This window comes from Erpetoichthys calabaricus, chromosome 3 (assembly GCF_900747795.2).
Source record: "Erpetoichthys calabaricus chromosome 3, fErpCal1.3, whole genome shotgun sequence".
In the NCBI taxonomy this organism is placed as follows: domain Eukaryota; kingdom Metazoa; phylum Chordata; class Cladistia; order Polypteriformes; family Polypteridae; genus Erpetoichthys; species Erpetoichthys calabaricus.
Window position 1 is genome coordinate 240,888,450 of NC_041396.2, and position 24,559 is coordinate 240,913,008.

Below are 24,559 nucleotides of genomic sequence, written 5' to 3' on the forward strand. Positions count from 1 at the left end.
TGACTTTAAAAAATAAGGGGAAACCACACAGGAACAGTACCACTGCTTTGACGCTGGGTGCCGCAAGTTTGCAAAACCGAGTGGAGAACTTGCATACGGCAGGGATTGAGCTGGAGTGAAAATGTGCATGGCTTTACGCCAAGTTTAGTTATTATACATCATAATGTGTGCATGGAAACGGGTGTACGCAACATTTTTGTGCATGCGCACCGTTTATACAAGAGGCCCCAGGTCTTCTTCTTTAGCCAGTTACAGCAAATTCTCATAGTGGAAAAAAACAGGACTGCCACTCCCAAGACTGGTTTTGGAAAATCTTGCAAAAAATTTCTAGAGTTGTGGCTATCTCTCTTGTTTTCATTTGGTGTAATGAAACATATGCTCTCAGGATTTAAACTTATTCCAAACTGTAATGCAAACACTCTACATTAAATGACCTGTTTGCCACTTTACAAAAAAATACGGAACAGCAATTTTGCTTTCAAAGATGAATCTGACTTCATTACATGACCTTTGGCAGAATTTTTTTTTGTATTTGGCGGACACCTTTATGCAAGGCAATTTACAACATTTAAGAGATACGATAGGCTAAGTTTCTTTTGTTTTAACAATTACAGCACATTCAGATGAAGTGACTTGCTCAGGGTTACACAATGTCAGTAGAGTGATTTGAACCCACAAATGTCTGAAGTCTAGAGCCTTAACCACTAGACCACACTGCCTGCCAGAACACAGGAATAATTCAAATCTTTGTATATGTTAAATGGGAATTCATGTATTCATTAAAATAAATATATTTTTAATTACCAGTCTACGTGATAAGCGAAGTGACAATAGGGTTGTCAGATCACTTAAGAAAATCAGCTCCAAATCTCACTTTTGAAGGGTACAATTCAATTCTTTGAATTCACACACATTCCATCTTTGCTTCTTCTTCTCAATTCATATAAGGAGTGTTGCTTTTGTTGAGTACATTACCTTTATAGCAAATGAGTGTTTAGTTATGCATATTTACTAATTTTAAACTGAAAATGGATATTCATATGTAGATTAGTAATGCAGAATTTCTCAGATATGATTACATCCCTAATCTCAAGATTGCGGTTCTGAAAAGCAGCCTAAAATCTGTCAACCTGGATGAGCTGATCCATATTCTAAGTTGAGCATTTCATTTGTAGCATACTCCCGATGTTTATCACAGCACCAGACCACTGAAAACAGACTACTTTCCCCACACGTGTACAGTTAACACAAACAAGAGAAATTGTATTTCATGCATTTTTACTGTGGTTCCAACAGCACATAATAAGTCAAACTGATTGACCTTTACGTTACTGTTCAGTTCATTTCATTATTCATAACACCTTTTATCTTACTGCTACTTCTTTCTCAAAAGCTGGAACATAGCATCGCTGGGAACAGACTGTATTTGCCTTGAGGAGGTTACGAATTTAGAAGTAGAAAGGGATTCTGGTGGTTCATTTAGATCAACTGTAAGAAGCCAACGATTCTAAACAGTACCATGATTTCAAAGTTGTGAAAATGTAACGTGTGCGTTGTAGAACAGCTTGATACAGGTAATAAAAGAAAACAAAGTGAGCTGAGTGATTTCAGTTCAAGCCCTAAGAAAGCCATTTCACATTTTATGCCACTTTCAATTTACATAATGCTTATGGTTCCTGCTAGGTAGTGGAACAAGAAACTACATTCTAAAACAGGTACGTTTGCCTCCCGTATTGGGTAGTTCCGAATTCTAAAGTTACTGGTTTTTGAAAGGGTTCCTGCATTGATAAAAATGGCATTTCTCTACTTTTCAATTACACTGTGGTAAGGAGGCCTGCTTAGGAGAAGACATTTGGGAAAACAGCAGTTACTGCAGAACAAACTCTTAAAGATATGTTTAGTCGTTCCAAAATAAACGTAATGATCTAAAATCATGTCTCCATGCTACATCACAAGAAAATCTTCATGTTCACTGTGTTTAAAAGATGGCTTTTATGCGAACGTTGGAAAAACACATGCTCTTGTTTCAAAGATGTCCAGAGTACAATGCATTTTTTAACTTCTTATATTGATATATAATAAGTTGGCAAAGGTTTTTGGATGAACTCATTTGATATTGTACACCAAACTTTTTTTTTTCCATTTTAGGAAAAAAATCTTTGATTAACTTCCAGAAATGTGTTTTACATCATTGCTCCAAGTTTTTCATGGATTTTCATGGACTTGCCAAGTGCAGTCATTTACACTTTCATTAAGTTAGATTTTTTTACAGTGATACGTTTCAGAAGTCATGTTTTAAGACAAAGCCTACCCAAAATTACTTAAAAATTGAAAACATAGCTTCCATCGTTCACTGCCAAGCATGCTTGCCTCACTAAGGTCACAGGCTGTGGTTGGCTGTGATTGAAAATAGGTATTCGGTACATGATAAACAACCGTCATCCCAACATTCGATATGCTGATTGTACAAAAGTTCATGTAGATCCTCAAAAGAGTGGAAGTACTTCTCCTAGAGGATGTCTCAAGAAAACTCTTAATTCTGAGGTATATTTCTTGCTGAATCCCTCTGCTGGCTAAAAAGAAGAGGAGAACACAAGGACTACCTCTATGCTTAAGAAAAGATAAGCAGCTATCAACAACATGTAATGTAAGCTCAATAAGAAATGTAAAACTAAATGATTAACTATAAACTAAAGTTAGTTCACAAACTTTCACTTGGCTTTGGAAAAATCTGGCTTTTCACAACTAAAAATGCAAAATAGTTCAAATGTTATAAATGTAACATATCTAATATATGCAAAAAGAAAAAAAAATGTTAGATCAATACAATTGAAGAGCAGATTTAAGAATAGGGGGAAAATGTGACATTGCTGTTGGACTGATTATTTGCACACTTAGAATAACCTGTCCAAATTACATGACCAGAATTTTTGTATAAAGAAGGAATAAACTAGGGTCTGTTTTGTCACTGTTTAACAATTGTGTTTCATTTTTAGGGCACAGATTCCACCCAAAACGGCCTAACTCCAAACTCAACTGAAAGGCTTCAGGCTTCACATTCTCAAAAGGGGGGACAAGCTTTTACGGTTCAATGCTCAAAAATATTAAGACAGGCAGGAGAAACTGTCAAACCTTGGGCTCACAGTAACAGAAGAAAGGTATTTTATAATAAAAGAGTTTATTTTAAAGAAAAACAATAATAAGTAGGAAAAAAGGAGCAAAATAGGTTTGACCATTAGGGGAAAACCTAAAGTCAAACAAAACCAAGAACGTAAATCCAATAGCAATGCCTAGAATGATAGCATTCCACACAAAAACAAGAGTATCAAACACATTCGCAAAACCAGAAGATTTTTCTTTTATATGTCTGGGGCCTCCCTCCAGCTGAAACATCCATTATTAACATAACACAGATTGACAACATAATAAACACCATATTAATAAAAACCATAACATAATATAAATACATATAAAAGACAAAACCAATAACAAAATATACAAAATGTTCAAACAACAATAAAAATATTAAAGAAAACATTACTGCGTAGTCCCTTGTAAGGTTTCTAACCCCTTTTGGGACTCCACCCAACAGGATAACACGCCAAAGAGCATTCTGAAGCGCAGCTCGCTGCTAAAGCAGATCCGAGTCAATCACAGTCTCGCTATAAGCGCTTGCCGTCAATGGGTGATGCAAGGTAACTTATAAATGCAGGGAACAGGATTACTTGGCCACGACCCTGCCTGATTGATGTGTATGTGTATAGGAGAATGGTAGATCCCGCTACAATAAATAACTGCTGTTCCAGTTTCAATAAAGCTAGTTTTGCTGAAGTACTGAGACTCAGTCTTGTGTTTTGGGGTGCAAGACAGAGACTCACATGTTACATCCTCTTCCAGAAGACAGCTGTTTGAAATAACTAATGTGATATTTTTCTCATTGAAGTGTCATCAATCATTTTTATGGATACTGTGGCAATGTTCCCTGGGAACACCCACAATGTCTTCATTTTCACAAATTCAATACTATGTCAAAAGCAAGAAGACACAAGTTTGTTAGTGGACCACTGGTGAATGATAATGAGTGTCACCTTTGTTAACATCTGTAACTAACTCTCAGGCAGCAACCAAAGAACAATACAATATAGCACATCGGCAAACCCGCAACATGGTGAAAAACAAGCTATAGGTATAAGTCACTATTTGTGGATGATGTGCTTCTGCTGTCCGCATAAAGAGTAATGTGTTTTTTTTTGTTTTTTTTTTTTTGCATTGCACTACACTCTAGTTTTTTCCTGTATATCTGAGAAGTAAACACACAGTGTACTGTCCAAAGGTGTGTGCATCATAATGTTGCTTGGTAATCTCTAAGATTGTAGGACAAGTAGCCCTTTCCTCTTTAGAAACACTAGCTTTACTTTTTTTTTTTGCTAAAATGGAATAATTTGCTACAGATGAGGCATAAACTCACTGATGTTCACTGTGTTAGTTATTTTAAATTTGGTCAATTTAAATTTTAAAATCTGTAACAGTGATAGCTTTCATTCTGTGAACTGTCAATGAGATGTGGACCAAACTCACAAGAGCTACTGTTATTAGTTACTTAAGAATTTTTTATTAAGGGAATGAATAACTTTTTTCAGTGCATGTTGTCTGCCTAATTTTCTTTTCTGTTTTTATTTCACATGCATATGTTATTTGTGTTATTAAAAAATGACAGTTTTAACAATGTTGTTTGTTTTCAACTTACATATTTATACTGCTTTTAAGGAATATTTATTTTGTTTTACTTGTCTAATAATCCAGAAAAAACTTTGAATGCCAAAGGGAGAAGAAGCAATCCTTGGGGTAGTTAAGGTAACATGTTTGTTTAACTGTCTGCAATAAATCCGGAAGGTAATGATAGGCAGCCAGTTTTTCATGTTTGTTATGCTGAGGTCAGGTATATAAAAGTCTTCATTAAGAAAAGCAGTGCAGTATCAGCAGAAGGGTTCAAACAAAGGTATGTGACTTAACTTCTTTGTTTTGGGTGTTGGTTTCACTATACATTCATTTTATATTACAAGTGAACTATATATATATATATATATATATATATATATATATATATATATATATATATATATATAGTAAATATATGTATACATTTTACGTGCATTGCCAAGGTTTTACCTAACCACAATTGCAAGGGTACAGTACAATAATTAAAATGATGATGTACATTTTATTCTTGATACATCAGAACAGATGTTCAGCTATTAGTACATCTGCTTTATAAGAACAAAAATAAAAGCATGCATACTACACAGCAACAAGATCAGCCTCAATTTAGATAATACCTCTGCACAACTAAACTATTGCTGTATGTAAGATTCAAGTAAGTAATACTTATAAAATGTTATATACACAATTTTACATCATCAAAAACTTATTCTATGAAGATTAATATAAATGATGATGATCACCATCATCAGAAAGCATCAATGAGAATGTTAATAATATAATAATAATAATAATGTTAATATTTCATATAACAATACCTTATTATTATCCTGCATAGCATATAGTATCAATACATTTAATTTATAAAACACCTCAATAAAAGAAATCATTTAAAAAGCTTAGCAACAAATAACATTAGATTTACACTACCTGCATTTACACTGGTAGCAGAAGATACTAAGTAAGTACATAACAGTTTTCAGGTGTTAGCCATTTACTAAGTAAAATCATAAACATTTAATTTCCCAGCCGAAAACATAATGGCAACAGATGCATTTTATTACTGATACATCACAATAAATGTTCAGCTATTAACTTTATAAGACAAAAATAAAACCAGGACTCATATTAAACTGCAACAAGATCAACCTCAATTTATATACAGTAATTCCTCTGCTCAACTAAACTATTCCTATTTGTAAGATTTAACTAAGTAAAATGGTGTATACACAATTTTCTGTTATAAAAAAGTTTGAAGATTTATATAAACTATATTGATCACCATCATCAGAAAAATGAATATATAACATTTACTTATAAATCACTGAATGAGATCATTTCAAAAGCTTAGCAATACATTACTTAAAATATACTGTATACTACCTGTAATGATGCTGGTAACAGAAAATACTAAGTAAGTACATAACAGTGTTCAGTTGGTAGCCATTTACTAAGTAAAATCATAAACATATCATTACCTTGCAGAAAACAAAATGACAATAGTTGGATTGTGGGAGTAAATTAATCTATTTTTATAAAAAAGTTGAAAATATGTAAATAAAAACACATATGACATGTTTCAATTAGTATGGTAAAATTTAAGTACATTATTTACAGGAATCATTAGTATTTTGTGAAGCATTACAAAACTGTATATCACATTGATATTAAATCAATCTTTTTAAAAAATATCCATTAATTACACTTACTCTTTTTTGGCCAAAGCATTATTTCTTATTATATACTATAAAGTGAAAACATTGCATTCAATATGTAGTAACATAATGTGAGAAAGACCATTTAATGTTTTAATAAATCTAGTCAATAATGTTTCTTTTTAAGGGGAAACAAAGCCTGAAAATTTGCCCTGCAACAGAAAACCTATCTACAGGGTGGTCTAGATCTAATTATGCACCTATTGCATTGCATTGCATTAAAAGTTGCATAGTTAGATCTGGACCACCCTATAAAGTTTGGATGTTGCCTTGTGCTCGATGCTGTGAGAAAAGGCACCATGTTCATGTATATTTTACAGAATTAATTGTTTTAGGAAAAATAATAGATACTGAAAGATTATGTTCTTTGAAGTATTTTGTTTTTGTTGGTTTATTTTTCAAATCAAATCACTATTTAATCACCAGTCCAGCATTTATTTTTTTAAAAATACAAAATTCTAAAATCCATAAACAAGTCTCTAATCATTTTTGCTTTTACCTTGCAATCATCTTATATAATTTAGGGCAGTCCAAATTGGGAAACAATGATGAAATAAAAAATGAATTTAAAAATAATTTTTAGTAGCACTAGAAATTAGATATTTTGCAAGTGGAAAGATCACCACCACTTACTGTGATTTCCTGCAAGTTAAATGATTGTATCTGAGAAAATCTGAGATTGGTATGAAATAACAAGTATGATTAAGTCTTTCTTTGTGAACGTGAACTGGTTTTAATAATATATAAGAAACATACACTTTTTGATTTGGCAGTCAAATTGACAGATTTGGAAATGGCACTTAAAAAAACAAAACAAGAAAATACTAATTAGCCTGCTCATCATGGCCCTGAGCTACAATATTTACGTTTACCATATGGACTAATGGCCCAAGTTATATATAGTATAATATAATTTTGCAGAATAACATTAATTTAGCTTTTAAAATGTCAAATGGTCAAAAGTTAAAGCTTTGGTGGTCTCAAACCCTGATTGGTTGTGCTAACTATCATACTTATCATTAATATTAACTAACAGTCATTATCTTAAACAACATGTTGCATTTGCCTAACAACTCAATAGAATCCTTGTCCTAAAGTTTTGAAATCTTACTGTTGTGTGCTAAGTTAAATATTATTAACTTACATTGGCTGATCTAATATGCATATAATGGAGTTTATATTTTTTTCTTTAGGAGAGGACACTTCAAACTCCAGGCTACAAAAAATGAATTTGAAGGAAAACAGGATTCCAAAGTATACACTAGTCTGCTATGATTCACTTAATAATTCTTGTCCAAAACAACTCTATTCAGTCAACAATTCATTAATAATATATATAATGATGTGCATAATCATCGTTGTGACTGTATGTGGAAACCTCTTGGTTGTTATTACCATATCACACTTCAAACAGCTTCATACTCCAACAAATTATCTCATCCTCTCTTTGGCACTGGTTGATTTACTTTTAGGGGGCTGTCTAATGCCACCTCTCATGGCTCGAATTGCTGAAAGCTGCTGGTATTTTGGTGATTTTTTCTGCAAGTTTCATCTCAGTACAGCTATAATGCTTTGTACCGCATCAATCATTCATCTGTGTCTAATATCTGTTGATCGTTATTTTGCTGTGTGCCATCCTTTCAGATACAAAAATATTGTTACAGCCTTTGTAACATTCATCTTTATTGTTTTCAGCTGGATTCTGTCAGCTGTACTTGGTTTTATAATTATGTTCCTTGAGTTAAACATAAAAGGAATAGAAGACCAATATGTAAATACAAAATGTGTGGGGAGCTGTTATCTGATGCAAAATGAAGCATCAGGTCTTTCATCATCAATATTCTCTTTTTATATCCCAGGGATTGTTATGATATGCATTTATATAAAAATTTTTTCAGTTGCTAGTAGGCAGGCCAAGGCAATAAGAGACGCAGGACATCAATGTCACGAGGAACAAAAAAAGAGAGCTGCATCAAATAGAAGAGAAACAAAAGCTGCAAAAACACTGGCAATTGTGATGGGAGTTTTTCTTGTCTGCTGGGTCCCATATTTCTTGTGCAACATCATTGATCCCCTTTTGAATCACGTTATGTCACCTTTACTTATTGAACTCTTAGACTGGTTTGGTTACATGAACTCAACATTTAACCCTCTTGTGTATGGTTTCTTTTACAGTTGGTTCAGAAAAGCCCTTAAATTAATTGCAACTGGCAAGATTTTCCAAAACAATTCTTCTAGAACAAAACTTATAAGTGACTAAATGATTACACCAATAATGCTATTTATGTGAATTAGAGAAAATAGTAACACTTTTATACATTTTTTAAATCAATGTTCAGTATCCACATATTAATCGAACATAAAAGAAGAAAACCCCATTTAATTTTTCTTCTAACTTCATAGAAAAAGGTTTGTTTATCAAGGAAAAACAATAATTAACAAATTAGCATCTAATTATAATCATATTATTATTGGATTGTTTTATTATTTAACATAATAATAAACATATTTTAGTGCTTTCAATATTAGTAAATGTTGTATATTAAATATATTTAAATTGACAATAATTTATGTGATGTGCCACTGAACAACTTCAAGCATTATGGTATCATTCATATAAATGTCATTTTTAAATAATGTTGCATTCTTTCTTATATTTACATTACCTTCTAAATATTATTAATGCTCCTGTCACAATCAAGTTCTGTATATCTTTGTTGTTTGAATCATTAAATGTGTTACTTGAACATATATATAAATATGTATATATATAGTGACGCATGAGTCACTGTCTGGCACCCCAAAACACTCAGTACTTTAGCGAAACCAGCTTTATTCAACTTGAAACAGGAACAGCATGGTTATTGTAGTGGGATCTACCACTCTCCGATACACAGACACAGCAAACAGGCAGGGTCTGGACCAGGTCAGTGGCTAAGTAATACTGTTCTATATATTTATAATGTTCCTTTAATCGCCCATTGACAATAGGTGCTTATAGCTAGACTGCAATCAGCTCATAGTTGCTTCCACAGCGCTATGCAGCTGTGCTGGAAACCTGCAGTTGCCTTGGCAATGGACAAGCCGTCCTCCACAGACACGGCAGTTGTGCTTCGGCGTATTGTCCCATTGGGGGGGGGGTCCTTAGCTTTGTCCACACTGGTATGGGCAAAGGATCTGTCCAAGCTGAGCTGAGCCAGGCAGGAGAGAACATCAGCATTGGTGTGTGCAGCTCCGGGATGGTGGTGAACATCAAAAGCAAAAGTCTGCAAACTGATAAACCACTGAGTGAGCTGGGCATTCGTATCCTTCTGTTTCTACAACCACTGAAGCAGGGCGTGGTCAGTCACCAGGGTAAACCGCTGTTCCCATAGGTAGTAACGGAGGGCCTCCACTGCCCACTTATTCACTAAGCACTCCTTTTCAATGGTTGAATAATTACGCTCCCTGGGCAGCAGCTTCCTGCTGAGAAACATGATGGGGTGTTCTTCCCCCTCAAAATGTGAGAGAACCGCTCCTAAACCAAAAGTGCCTGCGTCCGTTAGCAGATTAAACACCTTTGAAAAGTCCGGATTGCAGAAATGAGGATAAAGCGGCCTTTAGGTCCGAGAAGGCTCTGTCACAGGAGTCGGTCCAGACAACACTACAATTGTTCCTGCCCTTTGTCAAGTCAGTGAGGGGGCTGTCTGAGGCACAAAATTGGGGATGAATTGATTGTAGTAACCTGCTAGCCCGAGGAAGGCACAAACCTGCCGCTGTGTTTCGGAAAGTGGATACGCAACCACCTCCCCCACCTTATCCATTTGAGGTTTGAGCAAACCCTTCCCCATGGAATATCCCAGATAATGGGTTTCCGACATACCCAGCTTGCACTTCTCTGGGTTAACCATTAACCCCGCCAGCTGCAAACTGTTCAGTACCGACCAAAGACGGACGTGATGAGATTCCCACTCATTACTGAAAATGACAACATCGTCAAGATAGGCACCCATGTACGTGGAATGTGGACGTAGGATCTGGTCCGTCAACCGCTGAAAGGTCAATGGTGCATTATGGGGACGAAAATGGAGTGCCATAAATTCAAAATGCCCGTCTGAAGTGGCAAATGCGGTCTTCTCGCAACTGGACTCCTCCAAGGGCACCTGCCAGTAACCCTTTGTGAGGTCTAGGGTGGAAATATACGAGACCTGCCCGAGCTTCTCCAACAGCTCATCCACACGCGGAATCGGGTATGCGTCAAACTTGGAAATCTTATTTAAACATCTACAATCAATACAGAACCAAATCATCAGGTTTTGAGAAAAGTATGATAGGACTTCGCCACTCACTTTTGTTTGGACGAATAACAGCTAACTGGAGCATCTGCTGGACTTCGCCATGTATCACATTCCTTGTTGCCTCTGGTAGGTGGTATGGGGCACCTGTACAGTAACATCGGGCAGAGTTAAGATCTTGTGTTCCATAATGTCTGTCCTGCGGTGGGTTGGCGCCCTGCCCGGGATTGGTTCCCGCCTTGCATCCTGTGTTGGCTGGGATTGGCTCCAGCAGACCCCTGTGACTCTGTGTTCGGATTCAGCGGGTTGGAAAATGGATGGATGGATAATGTCTGTCCGGCCAGGTGTGGGAAAAAAAGACATTGGAGTTCCCCTCAATCAGTGAAAGCAATTGTGCTTTCTGCATGTCAGTTATATCCTCCCAAATAGAAACTTCAGCCTGGGAGACCACTGCGGATGTGACCAGGACTTTGTGGTGGTCATGCCACTCCTTCAAAAGGTTAACATGTAAAATCTATACCGGTTTCCATTGCTCGGTAATCCTGACTTTATAATTCACTGGGGATATATGCTCTTCTATTACTGCCAGCTCTTGCCATTCAGCCTGAAATTTATGTGGATCGGACAGGATCAACACCAGCACATGATCCCCATTCTTAAGCTTGTGGAGTTTACTCATCTTGTCATTATTGCGTTTTTGTACCTCCTGCTTGCGCTGTTGATGTTCCACTGCAATAGAGGACAATCTGCTCTTGCAGCGAAACGACTCGGTCAACAAATCTCCCCCCATGGGGTGTCTTGCGTGTCCCTGTCCATTCTTCCCACACGGTCAGCGGTCAAATTATTGTTTGAAAGGAATCAACCCAGTAGATGCTTGCGGGTACTCCCAGACAGCAAACAGGAGGAAGAGCATTACTGTACCCCTTGGGGTTGGGTTGTCATGGGCCACCCGCCAAATCATCTGTTTTAAGGTTTTATTAAATCATTCAGTCAGGCCATTCATCTGTGGATGATAAACCATGGAGTGTAACTGCTTACTTGCAAAACTTTTACATAGCTGCATCATGATGCGAGACATAAAGGGTGTGCCTTGATCAGTTAATATCTCGTGAGGGATACCAATATGCATGAACATTTCTAAGAGAGCTTTTGCAATAGATCACAGCACAGCTACTTATGGATATCTTGTGGCATAATGGACTAACACAAACATATACTGAAAGCCACTTTTACTCTTGGAAAGCGGGCCAACAATTTCTAATCCCACCCTCTCAAAGGGTACATCTAAAATAGGCATCGGTACAAAGGGTGCCCTGGCGGGTCTGTGAATGGAAACAATTTCACAGTCGGGACAGGCCTTACAGAATCGCTTCACATCCCGGCCCATATTCACCCAATAAAAGCGTTTCGAAATGCGTTCTCTCGTCTTTACTGTGCCGAGGTGACCCCCCAAAACGTTACTGTGAGCAATTTTTAAAACCTTCTCCCTATGCCCATTTGGCATCACCAGTTGCTCGATGCACTCACCGCCCATGCAATCAGAAATCACCTGATACAGGAAACCATCCTTACTTAAAAATGTGGTGTTTTAAAGTTCGGGTCCTCTCTCTCCAGATATTAAGAGTCATTTGTGACATGGGCTTGTTTGAATGTGAAATCCAAGGTGGTATTGGCTTGTTGAAGGGGTGCTTCCCCATTGTCCGATGCAGCACCGTGCTCATCTCCCACTCTGCTACTTCATTTTCATCTGGGGAAGTTGTTGGTGCAAGTGTCAGCGTGGAAAAGTCTGCCAGCTGTCCCGGGTCTTCACTTGAGGATTTGTTTCCCACCTCGTTGGACAACTCTGGTTCAGTTTCAAACCCGGTTCCTTGACTGTCATTGTCAGCAGCAAGCCCATCTCTATCCACTCTATCCACTGCAGGGGGAGGTACTCTGCAGGTGGCCAAGACCCGTGGGAAGAGGGCATTCCTCTTACCTATTAAGAGTGGCCAGGTTGAGGTATCTGATATGGCAGCCAAAATCTTAAAGTTCTTCCCTTTAAATTTCAGAGGGAGTAATATATTCTCATATGTTTTAATGTCCCCATGGATGCAGTGGATGTGCACTTGCTCTGTAGTTTTATAAGGGGTCTGCCCGAGTGAGTAACGGTGGACTATGCAGAGGTCACTACCATCCAATAAACTTCCCATCCAGCCAACTTAATAAAGACCTTAAAATTATCCTTCTTTAACATCTTGGGGAACACTTGCGAGCCACACACCTGGTCATGGTTTGCGAAGATGGGAAATGGCACTCCTGAGCCCGATGTCTTGGTTGATCACAGCGAAAACAGCTGTGTTTGGTGTGCACTATAGTGCTCCCACGATGACGTCTTCCACTTGTGGCACTGGCAACCCTAGAATTCTGCGGTGGCTGGATTGAAGTCGGGGTCAAGCTTGAGTAGCCCCGTTGTTTCCAGGTGGCTTGTGTGCCCTTCAGTCTGTGGGTCAGATCTAAGAGTGAGTAGACATTGTACTGTAGCATCTCATCACAAAGGCTCTTGTGTATCTCTGACAGGACTACATCAATAGGGAGCTTCTCCGTAATGCGCTCAAAAGTGTCTCTGTGGATCCAGCTGTAAATCAGAAGTACTAAGTCCTGGATCTGTCCTTGTATAGGACAGTCTGGATCAATATGCCACAGAAGAAGCTGGCGCCCCTTGACCACAGGGTTCACCACCGTACAGAGGAGGATCTATTGTTTCAGAAAGTCATAATTGTCAAGTCTTTTGGGAGGGAGGTTTCGCATGATCTGTAGGGCCTCCCTGGTTAAAAACAGGGCCACAATAGCTGCCAAGGCTCCCCTGTCCCAATGGATCAGTGTTGCCGTGTGCTAGAAGCAGAATAGGAGACTCTTTGGGGAGCATGAAGACCGGGGCCCCTGTAGGAGACTCATTTTCTTCTGCTGGTAACAGGGTATCATATGCCTCTTGGTACTCCATTGGTGCAAGACCCCACTCCTGGTACCATGTGACGTGCAAGTCACTGTCTTGCACCTCAAAACACGAGGCTGAGTCTCAGTACTTTAGCAAAACCAGCTTTATTCAACTTGAAATAGGAACAACACAGTTATTTATTGTAGTGGGATCTACCACTCTCCGATACACAGACACAGCAAACAGGCAGGTTCAGGACAAGGTCTGTGGCCAAGTTGTACTGTTCTCTGCATTTATAATGTTCCTTGCAACACCCATCATCGACAGGCGCTTATAGCGCGACTGTGATTGGCTTGCAGTTGATTCTGTGGCGCTATGCTGATGTGCTGCGAATCTACAGTTGCCCTGGCAATGGACAAGCAGCCCTCCACAGACGCAGCAATCATGCTTCAGTGTGTCGTCCCGTTGGTGGGGGAGGGTCCCAAAAGAGTTCAGAAACCTCACTATATATATAGTTAAACTAACTATAGCGAAAGGTCCTTTAAGTAACTTAGTTTTACTTCTTCGAGGTAACTCTAGGCCTGGCTTCATGGGCTTTCTGTTTTTTGTTATTTTTCTAGTGTTTGGATAACATACACTGTACTTAAACACATGATGTCATCACACTCAAAAATGATACCCAGGTAAACAGCAACTGACATCATTAACTCTTTTAGGGCGGATGTCGACTTTTGTCGACAGGAGGGGTTGAGGGTGTATGTCAACAAAAGTCGACATCCAGGGGTAGAGGGCAACAATCAGCTGTTAATGGCGACAAAACTCACTGTTACGTTACAGGCATTCCCTCTCTGCTTGGAGGAATGTTAGACTCATTGACTCGGCATCTAATCCTTGTGTGTGCGTGAGTTACGAAATGTAAACAAAGGAAAGATGGCATCAACATCTCACGAGGGAGCGAAGTGAGTGCAGAAAAGAAAATACTCAGCAGATGATGTTTTGCGCATTATTGCTGAGTCGGACTCTGATTTTTCAGAATCTGATTTTGTTGAGTGATCAGAAGGTCAAGCAAGAGAGTGAGGAACTGGCATCAGCTGATCAGACACCAGCCGATGTCACCCCAGCTGATCAGCTGCCAGCTGAGCGCATTCGTGCAGTCGATGCACCTACGACAAGGTTCGTGTGGGAGGAATACCCAGACATTGATCCGTGGGAGCCAAACTGACTACCGGACTTCACAAGACAGCATGGCTTGCTGTTGGACACGACAGATTACCAGCCGCTGGACTACTTCAGGCTGTTCTTTCCTGAGGCTGCTTTCAGCTACTGTCAGACGAGACAAACAAGTATGCAGAGCAATTTTTTGAATCGCGGGCTGTGCTTGCACCGCATTCTCGTTTTTCAAAGTGGAAACCCACAACAAAAGATGAGATAAGGGGCTTTGTGGCATTACAAATAGAGATGGGACTAGACTGGCGATATAACTTCAGGGAGCATTGGTTCAAACGTGCTTTGTCCCCTGGTAGTTTTGGACAGATTATTCCGCGTGATAAGTACGTGATGCTGAAAAGTTTTATTCACTTCTGAGATAACCAGAAGCAAATCCCAAGGGGTGAGCCAGGCTATAACCCCATGTATAAAGTTCAGCCCCTGCTTGACATTGTGAAACCAACATATAAACAATTTTATCAGCCTGGCCGTGATTTGTCTGTGGATGAATCTATGATAAAATACAAGGGACACCTTTTTTTCTGACAATATATGCCAGACAAGCCCACAAAGAATGGCATAAAGGATTTTGTACTGGCAGAAGCAAACACTGGTTTCTGTCTGAAAGTAATTACATATACAGGAAAGTATTCCTTTCAAAGAGAGAACTGTCACTTGACAAGTCAGGTTGTGTTGTAGCTGCTTCAGGGCTATGAACATTTGGGTCATGTTGTGTACATGGACAATTTTTATACATCACCAGAATTGTTCATTGAGCTACAGAGCAGGGGAATTGGAGCTTGTGGCACAGTGAGGGTGAACAGGAGACACATACTTCACAGTTGAAGCCAGACAGGCTGAAGATGAAAAGAGGTGACAATCCGGTTTTCATGCGGGCAGAAAACTTGGTGGCAGTGGCATGGCACAATATCAAACAGGTGACTTGTCTCTCTACAGTACACGCTAACAATATATGTGAGAAAGTTATTCGTCAAAAGGGAAACCCAAAAGGTAGGAAGCTGGACAAGCCAGTTGCACTTGAGGAGTATAACTTTAAAATGGCTGGAGTTGATCGACTGGATCAGATGCTGGGGTTTAAGTCCAGCCATAAGTCCACCAAGTGGTACCACACTGTGTACCATCACATGCGTGAGATTGCACTTACAAATGACTATATATTGTTCAAACAGGAAAACAGTGACAGCACTATGACTGCAGCAGATTTCCGCAAGAAGGTGGTTGACAGCTTGCTGTTAGAGTAAGTTGCAGTGCCTTTGGCAAAGCGAGGAAGGCCATCACAAAGAGCAGTGCCAGACAGGCTGACTGAGCGCCACTTTCCTGCAACATATGAGGACAAAAAGTACAAAAATGACTGTGTTGTGTGCAGCAACAGACAATTGAAAAGGAGGCACCAGTGCAACACATATTGTAAGCAGTGCAATGTGGCAATGCATGCAATTGGCTGCTTTGAGCGATATCATACCTTGCAGGACTTTGCTGTGTAACATGTATGTTATATGTATGTGAAATCATATAGTATGCAGGCTCATACAACATGCAAGACAGTAACATTTATCAAAAATAAATATTTTTTGTTGGATTTGATGTGTTAAACCATTGCTTTGTGTTCTTTTTTTAAAAAAAGTTAAATTTTTGAAAAATATTCAGCCCTGGGAGAAAAGAAACAAAAAAAAAATTAACCCTTAAAAGAGTTAATAAATAACATGATGGCAGCCACAAAACACACAAAACAGTGATGAATAAATGACCCTGCCCTGACAACAGCAATATAAAACTTAATTAATAATAAACAATGAAAAAAAACACATGTAAATATTCTAGCAGCCCATGCAAGTGCCCACCAATGTAGATTGTCAATGGAGTCTTGCTCTCTACATCACACTTACAGGTAGCACATTGTCCTTAGATGAACAAGTTGCTATTTTTACACTAGTTGAAAATTCTGTGTGACAGTGGCAGGCCTGCTGTTTTTTATGTTATCCTGAAGCTGGCTCTGAAGCTTCTCATTTGCATGATGGAATGCCAGCTCACACTATTTGTGAGTCAATGTGATGTCATGCCCAGGATCATGTAACTAACCACTGCCTTAACAGTATATTAGATTTGGAAAAAAAAAATTCCAAAGGTGAAAGAACAAAGGTTTATTTATAGAGGTATAATATTGCAATGCCAAATTGGCCAATATGGGTGTGTGCGTACACCCTGTGATAGACTGGCATCCTGTTTAGGTATTGTTCTTGCATTGCACCAGATAATTGCTGAAATAGTTGCCAGCTTCTCCATGATCCTGCACTGGACAAGTGGGTTTAGAAAAAGAATGGATGGAATGACAGAGCTGTTAATTTAATATAAATAGATGTTTAACAGACATGTTTTTATGTAGAATGTTTAGTCAGCGTACATATTGTATATTAAAGAAAAGCATGACAGCTGAAGAATTATTTGCAAATATGCTGATAGGATATTGGGATATACAGTGGTGTGAAAAACTATTTGCCCCCTTCCTGATTTCTTATTCTTTTGCATGTTTGTCACACAAAATGTTTCTGATCATCAAACACATTTAACCATTAGTCAAATATAACACAAGTAAACACAAAATGCAGTTTGTAAATGGTGGTTTTTATTATTTAGGGAGAAAAAAAAATCCAAACCTACATGGCCCTGTGTGAAAAAGTAATTGCCCCCTGAACCTAATAACTGGTTGGGCCACCCTTAGCAGCAATAACTGCAATCAGGCGTTTGCGATAACTTGCAATGAGTCTTTTACAGCGCTCTGGAGGAATTTTGGCCCACTCATCTTTGTAAAATTGTTGTAATTCAGCTTTATTTGAGGGTTTTCTAGCATGAACCGCCTTTTTAAGGTCATGCCATAGCACCTCAATTGGATTCAGGTCAGGACTTTGACTAGGCCACTCCAAAGTCTTCATTTTGTTTTTCTTCAGCCATTCAGAGGTGGATTTGCTGGTGTGTTTTGGGTCATTGTCCTGTTGCAGCACCCAAGATCGCTTCAGCTTGAGTTGATGAACAGATGGCCGGACATTCTCCTTCAGGATTTTTTGGTAGACAGTAGAATTCATGGTTCCATCTATCACAGCAAGCCTTCCAGGTCCTGAAGCAGCAAAACAACCCCAGACCATCACACTACCACCACCATATTTTACTGTTGGTATGATGTTCTTTTTCTGAAATGCTGTGTTCCTTTTACGCCAGATGTAACGGGACATTTGCCTTCCAAAAAGTTCAACTTTTGTCTCATCAGTCCACAAGGTATTTTCCCAAAAGTCTTGGCAATCATTGAGATGTTTCTTAGCAAAATTGAGACGAGCTCTAATGTTCTTTTTGCTTAACAGTGGTTTGCGTCTTGGACATCTGCCATGCAGGCCATTTTTGCCCAGTCTCTTTCTTATGGTGGAGTCGTGAACACCGACCTTAATTGAGGCAAGTGAGGCCTGCAGTTCTTTAGACGTTGTCCTGGGGTCTTTTGTGACCTCTCGGATGAGTCGTCTCTGCACTCTTGGGGTAATTTTGGTCGGCCGGCCACTCCTGGGAAGGTTCACCACTGTTCCATGTTTTTGCCATTTGTGGATAATGGCTCTCACTGTGGTTCGCTGGAGTCCCAAAGCTTTAGAAATGGCTTTACCAGACTGATAGATCTCAATTACTTCTGTTCTCATTTGTTCCTGAATTTCTTTGGATCTTGGCATGATGTCTAGCTTCTGAGGTGCTTTTGGTCTACTTCTCTGTGTCAGGCAGCTCCTACTTAAGTGATTTCTTGATTGAAACAGCTGTGGCAGTAATCAGGCCTGGGGGTGTCTACGGAAATTGAACTCAGGTGTGATACACCACAGTTAGGTTATTTTTTAACAAGGGGGCAATTACTTTTTCACACAGGGCCATGTAGGTTTGGATTTTTTTTCTCCCTAAATAATAAAAACCATCATTTAAAAACTGCATTTTATGTTTACTTGTGTTATATTTGACTAATGGTTAAATGTGTTTGATGATCAGAAACATTTTGTGTGACAAACATGCAAAAGAATAAGAAATCAGGAAGGGGGCAAATAGTTTTTCACACCACTGTATGAAAATATAAAAGCATCTAGAAGTATCTACTTGTAGAGTAAGATTGCTAAATAGATTGTGTGAGTTTTAAACTGGAGATAAAATAGTGTGAATAGGCTTGTAAGAAGAGATACGATAAGCAATTAAGACCTTTTAAGTTATGATGTCATTGTATTAGCTACATTGTAATGATCAGGCACATAACATGACCAGTGACAAATTTTCAGTTGTTCAGTTTTAGCATAATGCAACCATTGGTTTGTTTCTGTAGATCATACGCAACCATTCATTAAGTACTGTATAAAATAGAGAGTTTTAGTACATCTTGGATTCTCCTGATTCTTCTCGGTTTAAAACTTGCCACCTGCACCAGCTCATTTGCTCTTCTTCTGACACCTGCAACACTTTGTGGACAGCTTCTGACCCTGTAACTGCTCATGACTAACTAGCTCATACAAAGCATGTTGTGTGGCATTGATTTAACCATTCAGGTTGTATGATTTCATCAGTTTAACGTCTTGTGTTTGATATATTAGGTTTTTTCTGCAAATAAAGTTATACAGGTTTAGATGAAATAAAGATTATTATTACAGTATCTCCCTGAAACTATGCTAGCAGTTACCGAGAGGTTAAGGTTTTTTGTTTCTAAACCAGGTCCTGCAGGGTAAGAGGGAGACATCATTGTTCAGCCCTCTTAATGGTCACTATAGAGTGCAGCCTATCATTGAAGAAACAAATAAGGAATGGAAAAAACAACAAACTAAGAAGTACTGTAAACTTGTGATAAAAATGTAGAAGTGTATAAATGATTATCTAAATATAACCCCTTAAAATATTAGTTAAGCACAAGTAATTACCAATTGGTGTAACAGTCCCTTAAATATCTTTGTGGTCAGCTTTTGCCCAATGTCAAAAATGTGGCCACAGAGAAGGCAACTCAAAATACAATGTAGGAAATTATTTCATACCTGTTGTGCCAGGTAGAAACTCATTCAATAGAGCAGTGTTTCTCAAAGTGTTTTGGACCGTATCTTTGTCAAAGTTAGAGATATGGTGGAGTACTTGTGACCATCAACCACTTATTATTATAAATTCTGTAATACATTTATCACATTCAATTGTACTCATATGAAAAATTCTGTAACAACTTGTGGTGCAAAGAATACAAGTAAACAAACTTGGTGAGTTAGTAGGCCAGAACAAGGCTGTTTAATGAGGCCAGAACAAGGCTGTTTATTGGAAAACACCTCCTTAATTTAAGTGCCCTTACTACTCTCGCTTTTATGCCCTAGGAAGGTGACCTAAGACAGATAACAAAACGAATCAGCACAAGCAGAAATCAGTCAGGCTTGCACTGCTCCTCTGTCTCTGTCTATGCTACAAGCTAATTCTCAAGATGCTACTGGGCTAGCTCGTTTTATTGGTTTTACCTGCAGGTCTCCGCCTCTTACCTGGTATCTTTTCAACATTTTGCAACAACAACAAGATTTATTTCTATAGTACAGTTTCGTAAACATGATTTGGTTCAAAGTGCTTTAAAATATGTCAAAGGAATAGTTACCAGAAACAACAAATTAAAACTGAAAAAAATAAAATTGAATTAAAACAAAGAATAAATCAATACATACTTACACAAAATAGTTAAATGATTAAAATAAAAGTCCTTAATTAGAATTGATTTTAAGTTTCTAAAGATGAGTCAAATGATAAGGTCAGATGACCAGGGAGAAGAGAAAAAAAATCAAGATAGATAAACTGGATAAAAAAAAAACAAGATATGCAGCAGTTTTAAGTCTAAAAGCCCACCCAGTCTTCACTGGGCATTCTACCTAACATACATGTTCTAAAGTGGTTTGTTATTGTTTTCTAGACTTCCTCTTACAGGATCCGATATAGTAGGTTTCTTGGAAGGTTAGGATGTCCACTTTCATTCAGACATCATGGGCGGCTGCACAGTAATGTGATCATTTACTATACATTACATTTAAGTTTACTTGCTTAGCAGATACTTTTACCCAAAGCAACTTACAAAAAAAGGTCAACATAATCGAACAACATTATTTTGGAAAATGTTTGGGAACAAGTGCTACAGGACAAGAGTAGAAAATTGATTACCCCCTGTGAACACCTCAAAACTAAATATAAGCTAGTGTGACAGGCGGTCATGGCCACAGCCATTACCTGGCTGGTGTGCCAACTGCGTGGAAGGACCGGGGGAGACAGCATCAGCAGGGCAATACCTTCCCCAGGATGCTAGAGGGCAGCTCTCCTGGGCGGTTGCGGCACCATGGATTCTTGTAGGGCATGCTGGGACTTGGAGTTTGGCAAAGCCTTGCTGGGTTCCTTGGGGACCGCAAGGGGGAACTGCAAAGCCTTTCGTTGGGCTCTCACCAAACCTGGGAGTGATTCCAGGTCTGATTAATGAGCCACCTGGAACACACCCAGCGCCATCATAAAAGGAGCCACCTCACTCCATTCGGGAGTCAGAGTCAGACAAATCCTGTGTGGAGGACTGGAAGCAGAAGGATTTTATTGTCATTATGGACATTATTTTTATATTGCTGGGAATTTGGCAGCCAAAGAATAAACGTATGTGTTGTGTGATGAACCTGTGTCATGCCTGTTTGAGTTAGGTTGGGGCAGTTGTACGCTCCCAGGCATCACACTAGTTACAACTCCCAGATTTACAAAACTTAACAACTAATATCACTTTGATAGAAAGTTACCAGACACAAGAGTCTTCAAATGCTTCTTTAACACATTGAGGGAGTCACTGTTTTGAATGGAGGTGAGGAGCTCATTCCACCAGCCTGGAGGTATACATGAAAATAGTCTGAACTGAGATTTGATATCACGCAGTGGTGGCATCATCAGATCTCATTCAACAGCAGACCTGAGTGGTCAAGAAGGAACATAGGATCTCACAAGAGTTTCTTTATTTATAGGTCCAGTCCCAATGATTTATTTGTATGCAAGCATCAAGAATTTGAACTTAATTTGTTCTGCTACAGGGAGCCAGTGTAGTGATCTGAACAGAGGAATGACTTGTGCCTGCCTTAGGTGGTTGAACACCAAACATGCTGCCAGCAGAGAGTTGGGAGTATTACAGACATGCCTGGACCAGGAGTTAGGCTGCATACTGTATCAAATACAGTCTGATCTACTGGATATCATACAGAGTGACTCTGCAAGATCAAGAAACCATAACAACATGATCCTTGAAGTGCAGCTGGTTATCAAACACCACCACTAGGTTACATACCAACTTGGCAGGTGTTAGTGATAATGAGCCATGCTGAAGAGAGATGGGGTACTGAACAGATGGAAAACTTGGAAAAAATATCAGTGAGACATGCAGAGATTTTAGCTGATACTGTGTGGTCTCATAAAGCAACAGGTGAGTTTCATTTGATGTTACATTACAAGTGTACACTTTTCAAACACTTCAAAATGTGTTCTTGAATATTGGAGATTCATACCTATGATATTCGGCACAGAATAGCATAACAAAATGAATGCAGACCTCATAAGACCCACAGTAAAAAGGCCACACTAATCTTGATTCTTGTCTCAGCCCAAGGCAGGCCTCACCCCAAGCAGCCTAAGTCCCAACTCAACAGAAAGCCTTCAGCCTTCACATGCTCAAAAATATTAAGATACCAAGGAGGAACACTTAAATATTGGGCTCACTTAAAATAATGGTCTTTTGTAATAAAATAATTTAAAGAACAATTAAAGATAAGCAGGAAAAAGGAGCAAAATATGTTTGACCTTTAGGGGAAAACCTAAAGGCAAACCAAATCATGAACACAAATAAAATAGCAATATCTAGAATGATAGCAGAGGTAAAAAATCCAGCTATAAGGAGCAGTAAAAATCACAACAACAAAGTTGTTCTTTATGCTCACCCATAAAGTGGCTGCTTAATAGGGTTTTTGGGAAACACGCAAAAAGTAGGCTGTATGTTATATACATGCATTAGAAAGTTGCTTGTTAATCTGTAAGATTCATCACTGTTGTCATCTATAGAAAGCCTTATTGTTTTTTTTTTTTTCGTTTTTTTTTTACAAAGGAATAATTAGCTCCAGATGAGAATAGGCTCACTGATGTTCACTGTTTGTTATTTTAAATTGGGTCAATTTCATTTCTATAAATCAGTAACAGTGTATCTTTTATCCAGTGAACTGTCAATGAGATGTGGAGTAAACTCAGAAGTGCAGCTGTATTTAGTTACTTAAGAATTTTTTATTCAGAGGAGGATCAATGGCGAGTGCCTGCTGGCCGGGCCTGCACTCATGGGGCTCGGCCAGGCACAGCCCGAAGAGGCAACATGGGTCCCCATTCCCATGGGCTTACTACCTGTAGGAGTGGCCAAGGAGGTTGGGTGCAGTGTGAGTCGGGTGGTGGCCGAAGGCGGGGACCTTGTCGGTCCGATCCTCAGCTACAGAAGCTGGCTCTTGGGATGTGGAATGTCACCTCTCTGAAGGGGAAGGAGCCTGAGCTAGTGCGCAAGATTGAGAGTTTCCAGCTAGATATAGTCGGGCTCACATCGACGCACAGCGTGGACTCTGGAACCAGTCTCCTTGAGAGGGGCTGGGCTCTCTACCACTCTGGAGTTGTCCCTGGTGAGAGGCACCGAGCGGGTGTGGGCATACTTTTTGCCTCCCGACTTAGAGCCTGTTCATTGGGGTTCACCCCGGTAGACGAGAGGGTAGCCTCCCTCCGCCTTCGGGTGGGGGTACGGGTCCTAACTGTTGTTTGTGTGTATGCGCCAAACAGAAGTCTGGAGTACCCACCTTTTTTGGAGTCCCTGGAAGGGGTGCTAGAGGGCACACCTGCTGGGGACTCCCTTGTTCTGCTGGGAGACTTCAGTGCTCACGTGGGCAATGACAGTGAGACCTGGAAGGGTGTGATTGGGAGGAATGGCTCCCCCGATCTGAACCCGAGTGGTGTTTTGTTATTGGACTTCTGTGCTCATCATGGATTGTCCATAACGAACACCATGTTCAGGCATAGGGGTGTCCATATGTGCACCTGGCACCAGGACACCCTAGGCCTCAGTTCGATGATCGACTTCGTGGTTGTGTCATCGGACTTGCGGCCACATGTCCTGGGCACTCGGTGGAAGAGAGGGGCGGAGCTGTCAACTGATCACCACCTAGTGGTGAGTTCGCTTCGTTGGTGGGGGAGGACGCCGATCAGGCCTGGTAGGCCCAAATATATTGTGAGGGTCTGCTGGGAATGTCTGGCAGAGTCCCCTGTCAGAAGTAGCTTCAACTTCCACCTCCGGCAGAACTTTGACCACGTCCCGAGGGAGGTGGGGGACATTGAGTCTGAATGGGCCATGTTCTGTGCCTCTATTGTTGAGGTGGCAGACCGGAGCTGTGGCCGTAAGGTGGTCGGTGCCTGTCGTGGCGGCAATCCTCGAACCCGTTGGTGGACACCGGCGGTGAGGGATGCCGTCAAGCTGAAGAAGGAGTCCTACAGGACCCTTAGGCTCCTAACAGGTACCGGCAGGCCAAGCGGAATGCAGCTTCGGTGGTTGCTGAGGCAAAAACTCGGGCGCGGGAGGAGTTTGGGGAGGCCATGGAGAATGACTTCCGGATGGCTTTGAGGAGATTCTGGTCCACCATCCAGCGCCCCAC

The 24,559-nt window shown here is 39.6% G+C and overlaps 1 protein-coding gene across 1 annotated transcript; it reads left to right on the plus strand.

Annotated features, from left to right (window-relative positions):
- Positions 1-4,929: 4,929 nt before the first annotated feature.
- On the plus strand, positions 4,930-8,807 carry LOC114647570 (trace amine-associated receptor 1-like). The gene is made up of 2 exons (XM_051924166.1): positions 4,930-4,999; positions 7,628-8,807. Exon 2 carries the CDS (start codon positions 7,660-7,662, stop codon positions 8,692-8,694), a length of 1,035 nt encoding a protein of 344 aa, XP_051780126.1. The 5' UTR covers positions 4,930-4,999; positions 7,628-7,659; the 3' UTR covers positions 8,695-8,807.
- Positions 8,808-24,559: the final 15,752 nt, after the last annotated feature.